Source organism: Triticum dicoccoides, chromosome 7B (genome assembly GCF_002162155.2).
Source record: "Triticum dicoccoides isolate Atlit2015 ecotype Zavitan chromosome 7B, WEW_v2.0, whole genome shotgun sequence".
In the NCBI taxonomy this organism is placed as follows: domain Eukaryota; kingdom Viridiplantae; phylum Streptophyta; class Magnoliopsida; order Poales; family Poaceae; genus Triticum; species Triticum dicoccoides.
Window position 1 is genome coordinate 121,981,884 of NC_041393.1, and position 9,979 is coordinate 121,991,862.

At 43.8% G+C, this 9,979-nt stretch overlaps 1 protein-coding gene across 1 annotated transcript; it reads right to left on the bottom strand.

The window, feature by feature from the left end:
• Positions 1-1,044: 1,044 nt before the first annotated feature.
• On the bottom strand, positions 1,045-5,097 carry LOC119338329 (transcription initiation factor TFIID subunit 10-like). The gene is made up of 6 exons (XM_037610621.1): positions 4,755-5,097; positions 4,618-4,682; positions 4,319-4,381; positions 4,119-4,176; positions 3,933-3,983; positions 1,045-1,384 (listed from the first exon to the last, which is right to left on the bottom strand). The coding sequence occupies exons 1-6, from the start codon at positions 4,896-4,898 to the stop codon at positions 1,304-1,306; spliced, it is 462 nt and encodes a 153-aa protein (XP_037466518.1). The 5' UTR covers positions 4,899-5,097; the 3' UTR covers positions 1,045-1,303.
• Positions 5,098-9,979: the final 4,882 nt, after the last annotated feature.

Sequence of the window (9,979 nt, forward strand, 5' to 3'; positions counted from 1 at the left end):
TTGGTTAATGTGTTAGTTCTCCTCTTTTGTTATTTGTAACTTTGTATATATTTTATTTAATGAAAATACCTTAGAATTATTGTTCTATGGTTTCTGGTTCAAAAACGAAAAGAACGCGTTCCAACTTGAACTACGATGACAACAAAAAACGAATGGAGAGAGTATATGCTTGAGCAATTTTTAAAACACTGAGAAGTTTAGGAAGTTGCTGGTGAACGAAGTGGGAACTGCGATCTCGTAATCTCGCATAGCTTTGCGTCATCGTAAAGCAGTCTGCATCAACGGCCCATCAGAGGCGCCACCTGCGCCCCTACATCAAGGGCGGACACCGAGAATCAGAGGATTTTGGCGAGCTACCCGAAGCGTCGTGTGTTTGATGTGGTTTCCAGGAAAACGAAATGAAAACCTTAGAGCGAAACTGCGCTGTTTGGGAGAAGGAAGAACATAAACTGTTAAGAGAGTGTGAAATAGGCCTTCCTCCCACCGTTTTGAAACAGAGAAGAACGACCCATTCCGGGCCTTAAGCACCGATCATCCTATAGGATTGTGATGAGCATGACAATCCAATCCTATATTTTCCCTATTCCCGCATTTTTAGAATCCCGCGAATCAAATAGGCCTTAGTAATTAGTATTTATTTATTTTAAGATATTAAGTAACTATCCTTGTTGAAACAATGAGCAAGAAATTTGCTTCATGTTTGACGAATTAACAGTTCAAGGTCAAGCATTCATGTACGATTGATAGAAGTATGAGGCGACCTTTGAAGTCTTGGCAGTGTTGTTGTATGGACAAACTGACAAACCAAAGGTACATCTAATAGCCATGACAAGTACGCAATAGTGTATTCTTCCTTTTTACAGCATGAAGTATGCAATTTTGACTGATGTTCCTAGAATTTGATACTCCCTAGTGATCTAAACGCTCTTATATTTCTTTACAGAGGGAGTACTGAAGAAGGCAAACTAGCCCTATCTGATCTCCAGATCATCATTCTCCAGCACTCCCTCCCAGTTTATGTTGGTGCTATCTAGGTACACAAGATCAAATAAATCTGATCTCGTTGACAGTTTCAAGATGCAATCACTCCAAGATAGGGGTAACGGGACAACATAACCAGCAATACTATACATAAGCATCAAATGGGGCAACCACAAACTACTGGTCCATAATACATCAACTGCCATTGCATACATGCTTATAAGGCTTTGTTACATAAAGTTGGAAGGACACGCCCGTTCACTGGGTACGCATATAAGAAACAATGGATTTTAGCCCTCTCTTGTTGAAGGAGCGATCGATTCTACTCCTCTCTTGTTGAGGGGGCCATCCCTGCTGATGGGCTGTCCGCAAAATACTCTGGATGTTTCAGATTAACACCATGCTGCAAGCAAAATTTCAAAATTAAAGATATCAGAAAGATGAAGCATACGCTCATACGCAGAAGCTCTAAAAGTGTTGGGCACTCGGCAGGGGTTGGGGTGGCACCTAGAGCCTCGTCACCGACTAGCCAGATACCTAGGTAGGCTAAACATGTGAAGTGAGAGGGTGTCGCCTCTAGGCAGACATCTTTGAGTACAGTCCTCTGTGATGCATTGTCTGAGTAGCGCAGGCTGGTGCACCACCTTGTTTTTCGTACAGTGGCCAGTTGCAAACATATCATATTATCATACGTGAATGCGCTAGATTTTAGCCTGGTATGTGTCAGTGGTAACCACCAAATAAGTAGGGTTTCAGCCTAAAATGATCATGCTTGTGACAAAGTAGAGTACACTGATGAGCTATATTGGCATTTCAGCATCTGCCATGGAAGCCATAAATGCTTTCTCTTTAAAGAGATCATTTTTTTTGGACAAGATTAAACAGATCACTAGTTCATCAGCTACTGACTAGGTGCTTGTGGACAAGTGGATCAGCTAAGCCGAAACAGGATAAAGATTTTAGGAACTGCAACACTGGATGGCATGCCCTAATGATGGTGAGGTGCTGTATGTGTGTTGGGGAGGGCGGGGGGAGAGTTCTCAAATTAGAGGTATGTTGCACTTGCACAAGCTCTTCTGGGTATTAGAATCCTTTTATATCAAACAAAGATTTTTCAGGAGGATATCTGACAAGTGGATGAAGGATATTTGATATTTCCCTCTGTATAACATCTTGAGCAATGTCATGTATTGCATGAGAAGCATGCCCCTGTGTGTGAGGTTTGGGTTGAAGGTAGATTGATTCTGAACCTGAAGATTACAAACAATGTCATACTGACTACTTGCATGCAACTAAACATACGGAGAACTTGATTACTGATGAAGGTAGCAAACTAGAAACCAGAAAAGATGTGGGCAGAAGACATACTGTGTATTCAATATAAGCTTGTAGGAAATCAGTTAATAACATTGTAAGTTTATATACCTATCTGACAAACAGTGGCGGATCCACAGTTGGTCATGGGTGTACATCTGTACACCCAAATTTTTTGGCTAGAAATATTTATATATGGTGTATACTGTTAAGAAGGGAGAGCACGAGAGAGACAGAAACTATATCCATTCTTCTGTCGAGTGAGTACAGATATACATACAGAGATGAAGAGCACGCGAGCGCGGCCACTACGCTAACTGCCTCCGTAGCTAACTCCTCAAGCTAAGCACATGCAGGCATGCAACGTGAGACTAGGGGTAGTAGTTACAGAGACAAGGGCACGTGAGAGAATGTCACGTTGGTGCAGTCACGTCTTCAGATAATCAGATGCATTGCATAGTAATGGCTATGTGATCCCCAACTGTATGATTATGTAAGTAAACAATCCTTGTTTCTTTTGTCATTTCTACAAGGTATTATCATTTTGATAGAAAAAAAAGTTATTGCTACATGAACATTTTAGATATTAGATCTCTTACCCGCAAAAAAAAAAATTGAATACCCAAATATGAGATCCTGGATCCGCCACTGCTGACAAGTGGCCCGATTGTTTGAGAATAATGGTTTGGCTGGTTTGTTATAAGCATGAGCATTCTTGCTAAAGATGAGAAGAAAACGGTGGTTAGATTGCTTCTTCTGTTCATTCAATCTTTAGTGATTGCACCATTCAAAAGGGCAGCCCGGTGCATGTGGCTCCCGCTTGCGCAGGGTCCGGGGAAGGGTCCGACCACTTTGGGTCTATTGTACACAGCCTTTCCCTACATTTCTGTAAGAGGCTGTTTCCAGGACTTGAACCCGTGACCTCATGGTCACAAGGCAGCAGCTTTACCACTGCGCCAAGGCTCCCCTTCTAGTGATTGCACCATTACCCATGTTAATTTGGAGATGGTTATGACCTTAACCTTTGTAACACCATTCACATTGCCTTAATTTTCCTGCTTTTCTAATTAGGGCAACAATTCACATGTGATTCCATCTGCTTCAGTACAGAGAACACAATGTATTTATTATCTCTTTATAACCATGTATGCTTCGGCTGCTTTGGAGGATGTACGGCATCCATAACAGTAGATGTCTGTGTAGTTACTTCTTATAGAGATACAGGCCCTATAACTCAATGTCACGGGTATGGCCTCCAAACTGTGATTAGAAGGCAATACTATATGAAATCATTTGTCAATTAGGCATGTAAGTGTCAGGATGTTACCCTATCCCAAGCTTGTGCAACCGTGCTTAAATGCTGATTTCATGTAAGGTGTCTTTGTACTTGTATAAGATGTTCGTAGAACATATAAAACTGAGTCCATATGATCTTTTTTATTTTTGCCTCTTGGAACAAAACCAAATCAAACAATTCTCTTGGTCTTCAAGGTCAACCAGTGTAGAGATTCAGTCCCAAGAATGTAAGTGGCTAATTGTTATTATGTGTATGTGAGCTTCAAACATGAGGACAAAGGTAGTAAAGGGTGTGCTGTTGCATAGAATAAAAACTAAGACGCAACAGAAAAATGGTTTACCTCACGCAATGCTTTTGAAAGATCATCCATGGTCAATACAAGGCGTCTATCCTGAAGTACAATAAAAGATGCCATCAGTAAACTCTAGGGAGGAAAGAGTGGCATACCAGGTCTCGTGCAAGAAGTAACATGGAAAAAGAAATTAGGTGAAGTAACATGGAATTTTTAATCAAGAAGTAAATTCACCTTCGGTTGTTTGCTCTTGTTATCTTTGATAGGTGCTGCAACCCTGGCTTTGCAGTGCCTAATTCAAGAGAAAGGATAGCGCAATGTCAAATAGGTGCACAAGATATACTGTAATTCATATGAATTATGACATGCTCACACCAACAGACGAAATGCATTGAGGTGAAAAGGCAAACTAGTGAGGTTGTGGGTTCACGTACTGAAGAGAGTCGCTTGCAATGTCTGAAATGAACTTTTGAGCAGCTACAGCAACCAGCCTTGTTCTGCAGACCACCCACAAGATTAGGTAACAAAAGAAAAACATGTCATTCATGACTTCATGTGGACCAATAATCACCGCGTTGAAGGGGAAACTGTAATTTCTCTCAGATTATCACTATGCTTGGCAAATTTCAGTTCCAGATTAACCTAGAGCAGCAAAGGGGGTCTCAGCTTATCTACCGATCCAGACATTTAGCCTTCTCGGGAGAGAAATTGGAGGTGTGTAAGGGGTACTCACAGGCGTATGTCGGGGCAGTGGAAGCCGCTTCGGCCGAGGTAGTGCTCCACGAGCTCGTCCGGGATCTGCGGCGCCACGGAATCAAACACGGAACTGGGCATAACGAGAGGGGATTAGGGCAGATGGCGGCGGCGTACCGTGGGATTGTAGTCCATGAGGGAGGAGAGGAACTCGGTGAGCACGGCCTCGTCGTCGTGCCGCCCGTCGCTGCCGCCGGCCCCCGTGCCCGGGGCCATCCCTCCCCCTCCCCCTGCGCCGCCGGGGTTGTTGCTTCCCATCATCCTCCCGTCCGCCGCCTTGCTGCTGAGCTGGGTCGAGTGGTGGAGAAGACGAAGTCGCGCTGGAGGTGAGGACGATGGCGGCTTGGAAGAGGGGTCGCCGGGGGTCCGACGACGGGAGACGAGAGGGGAGCAGCGGGCCGAATCCGGCTTCGCACCTGCGCGGACTAGTGAAATCACCAGCCGAGATCAACACTAACTAGACCGATTTTTCGCATCTAGACCAACTTTGCTAAAAAGGTGCTCTAAATCAGTTGGCTTTTCAGAATAAAAACCCGAATTTCCAGAAAATGTCAGATTTTTAGCATATAGCAAACCAAAAAAAATTCATGACAAATTATGTATAGCCGTGGCAAGTTTAGTTGATGAGAATTTCATCGCAGTTCATTTTATTGTCAGAAAATTGTTGTGCTCGTCGACTAAATTTAACATCCATTAAAGGTCGATTCCTCTCGTCTGTGAGTATTTTTTTGGACTCCTAGCTAGGTTCGTGCTTGTGTAGAAGTATTAGAAATTATGTATTCTGTGTAGGCTGGTTGGGTGATATCTCTGTTGTCCCTTGAGGTCTTGTACGAGGCTAGTTGAACAATGGTTGTAATTTATGTCAAATTTGATCCCGCTGCATAAAGCCTAGAATTATTGGCTGCAGGGACACTGAGTTGTTGTTATTTTATATAAAAATGCATGTTTACATGTGCTGACAGAACGCTGTTGTTGTATGCAGGGACTGGCTATCCGATGTTGCTCCTTGGATGATGCACTTGAAACCCTCGGGGTTCCTCCTCTATAGACGGTGTATGTTTTTGGATGAAAAGAGTGATATTAAGAGCCCGTAGCATTGTTGTGTGAGTGGAGTTTGATGGTGATCCTGTTGTGGCACTAGTGTGGCCATCAGTTTGTTAAGATGATGTTGTAGCGGCACTGCCAATACTTGTGTTTTGTAAAAAAAATGATTAAATGTAAAACATGTAGTTTTGTGAACTTGTTATAGTTTCTGAATCTACACATCACATTTTGAAGGACTGGGGAGAAATCAAGAAATGCACCGAGAAAGGAAGATTGCTGAATGTTGCCCGACACTTGCACTTGGCCCATGCACTAAGAAATCAGGAAATGCATTTTGAATGTTTATTTTCCGATCATGTCGGTTGGTCGGTTGAATGGTGATGTTGGTCGGAGACTGCTGTAAACATTTGATTTATTTTGGTATAACCAAGAGATATGAGTTGAATGAATCCTTCAACATGAATGTTTGTTTTCTGCTTGCAGGCTTATCTTCACCAATATACTGTTTGTCAAATAGTAGTGAAGTGATGTGGCCATCTTGTAGGCACAGATAGATCATGGAGGCCTTGGACTGGTCACCATTTATATAGCAAGACAAGATGATGGAAGCAAAATATTTTCCATCGTCCATCAACTTTTATATGTTTGACATCTTTAGGTGTTTACAACATACTTATTAGTCTCTTTATTTTTCTGAAATTTCTGGCCATAGTTAATTCTTAGTTGCAGCGAGCACCTGGTAAGAGAAGAACATTATGTATTGATGCTTAATTTGATAGCTAAGAGTATCTCCAAACTCCGGCAATAGTTAATGGTCGTTCTAGATTCGCTCTTCTGGAGATCAATTTTCCTTGTTTTACTAACATTTTAAACAGTGTAAGCAGAAGATAATTATAAATGCCCCACAACAACAAAAAATTACAAATGGGAAATGGAGTAAAACAAAATAAAGAAATAAAGACATCTTTTAGGGTAAAAGAAAGAAAGGGATTGCAATACCGGTTGGTGTAGGTGCAGATCTAGATTATGGGCTGGACACATGATCAAACCCCCCACATGCAATGCATCTTGGTTGAGGCCCATTGGCCAATGCAATCCCAACCTTAGGCCATGCAGTGAGGCGCACCTGGAAATCTACCTAAGTTTAGGTACAAGTGCTAAAAATCTGCCCAGATTTAGGTAAAAAATGGCTTGACTTCTCATTTTCGAGAAAATCTTCAAACTACCCGTCCTGTGGCAGGATCTAGGCATGTTTCCACACTTGAGGCTTAGTTTTGGGTTGTTTCTTCTCTCATGCTTGTCTGAGTCCGGTTACTACTATTGGGAAACATAGCATGCAATTTCAAAAAAATTCCTATGCTCACGCAAGATCTATCTAGTAGATTCATAGCAACGAGAGGGGGAGAGTGTGTCCACGTACCATCATAGACCGAAAGCGGAAGCGTTTGCTTAACGTGGTTGATGTAGTCGGACGTCTTCTCGTTCCGTTCGATCAAGTACCGGACGTAAGGCACCTCCGAGTTCTGCACACGTTCAACGCGATGGCGTGGTGAAGTGATGCGCACAGGGATTCACCTAAGCACCGCGAGAATATGACCGGAGGCGTAAACTGTGGAGGGGGACGCCACACGGCTTGGAACAATTGATGTGTGTTCTAGGCGCCCCCTCCCCACGTATATAAAGGATGGAGGGGGAGGCAGCCAGCCCTAGGCGCGCCCAAGTAGGAGGAATCCTACTTGGGCTCCTAGTTGGATTCGCCCCCCCCCCCTTCCTTTTACCAGAGAGGGAAAAGAGGGGAAGAGAGAGGAAGAGAAGGAAAGAGGGGGGCGCCGCCCCCTCCCCTAGTCCAATTCGGCCTCCTTCCTTGGTGGGTAGCGCGCCACCCCTTGTGGGCTGGTGTGCCTCCCTCCTATGGCCCATATCTTCCCTTGGGGGGTTCCGTTACCCTCCCCCCCCTCCCGGTACTCCGATATGTACCCGATACATTCCGGAATAGTTTCGGTGTCCGAGTACTATCATCCAATATATCAATCTTTACCTCTCGACCATTTCGAGACTCCTCGTCATGTACGTGATCTTATCCGGGACTCCGAACAACATTCGGTCACCAAATCACATAACTCATATAATACAAATCGTCATCGAACGTTAAGCGTGCGGACCCTATGGGTTTGAGAACTATGTAGACATGACTGAGACACCTCTCCGGTCAATAACCAACAGCGGAACCTGGATGCTCATATTGGCTCCCACATATTCTACGAAGATTATCGGTCGAACCGTTATGACAACATACGTTATTCCCTTTGTCATCGGTATGTTACTTGCCCGAGATTCGATCGTCGGTATCTTCATACCTAGTTCAATCTCGTTACCGGCAAGTCTCTTTACTCGTTCTGTAATGCATCATCTCGCAACTAACTCATTAGTCACATTGCTTGCAAGGCTTCTTATGATGTGCATTACCGAGAGGGCCCAGAGATACCTCTCCAATACTCGGAGTGACAAATCCTAATCTCGATCTATACCAACCCAACAAACACCTTTGGAGATATGTGTAGAGCATCTTTATAATCACCCAGTTACATTGTGACGTTTGATAGCACACAAGGCATTCCTCCGGTATCCGGGAGTTGCATAATCCCATAGTCTGAGGAATATGTATTTGACATGAAGAAAGCAGTAGAAATAAAACTGAACGATCATTATGCTAAGCTAATGGATGGGTCTTGTCCATCACATCATTCTCCTAATGATGTGATCCCGTTCATCAAATGAGAACACATGTCTATGGCTAGGAAACTTAACCATCTTTGATCAACGAGCTAGTCAAGTAGAGGCATACTAGGGACACGGTGTTTTGTCTATGTATTCACACATGTATCAAGTTTCCGATTAATACAATTCTAGCGTGAATAATAAACATTTATCACAAATAAGGAAATATAAAGTAACAACTTTATTATTTCCTCTAGGGCATATTTCCTTTAGTCTCACACTTGCACTAGAGTTAATAATCTAGATTACATTGTAATGATTCTAACACCCATGGAGTCTTGGTGTTGATCATGTTTTTCTCGTGTAAGAAGCTTAGTCAACGGGTCTGCCACATTCAGATCTGTATGTATTTTGCAAATCTCTATGTCTCCCTCCTTGACCAAATCTTGGATGGAGTTGAAGCGTCTCTTGATGTGTTTGGTCTTTTATGAAATCTGGATTCCTTCGCCAAGGCAATTGCTTCAGTATTGTCACAAAAGATTTTCATTGGACCGATGCACTAGGTATTACACTTAGATCTGATATGAACTCCTTATCCAGACTCCTTCATTTGCTACTTCCGAAGCAGCTATGTACTCCGCTTCACATGTAGATCCCGCCACGACGCTCTGCTTGGAACTGCATCAACTGACAACTCCGCCATTCAATAAAAATACATATCTGGTTTATGACTTAGAGTCATCCGGATCAGTGTCAAAGCTAGCATCGACGTAACTGAGGGAGTCCTAGATTAGGGGGTATCCGAATAGCCGGACTATATACTTTGGCCGGACTGTTGGACTATGAAGATACAAGATTGAAGACTTCGTCCCGTGTCCGGATGGGACTCTCCTTTGCGTGGAAGGCAAGCTTGGCGATTAGGATGTTAGATCGCCTTCTTTGTAACCGACTCTATGTAACCCTAGCCTCCTCCGATGTTTATATAAATCGGAGGGTTTAGTCCGTATGACAAGAATAATCATAATCATAGGCTAGCTCCTAGGGTTTAGCCTCTATGATCTCGTGGTAGATCAACTCTTGTAATACTCATATCATCAAGATCAATCAAGCAGGAAGTAGGGTATTACCCCATCGAGAGGGCCCGAACCTGGGTAAACATCGTGTCCCCAGCCTCCTGTTACCATTAGCCTTATACGCACAGTTCGGGACCCCCTACCCGAGATCCGCCGGTTTTGACACCGACATTGGTGCTTTCATTGAGAGTCCCTCTGTGTCGTCGCTGTAAGGCTCAATGGCTCCTTCAATCATCAACAATGATACGGTCCAGGGCGAGACTTTTCTCCCTGGAAAGATCTTCGTGTTTGGCGGCTTCGCACTGCGGGCCAATTCGCTTGGCCATCTGGAGCAGATCGACAACTACGCCCCTGGCCATCAGGTCAGGTTCGGAAGCTTGAATTACACGGACGACATCCGCGGAGACTTGATCTTTGACGGATTCGGGCCTACGTCAGGAGCGTCGAACGGTCATGACGAGCACGACTTAGATCTGCCGTCGGACAGTATTCGGGATATTGCACCTG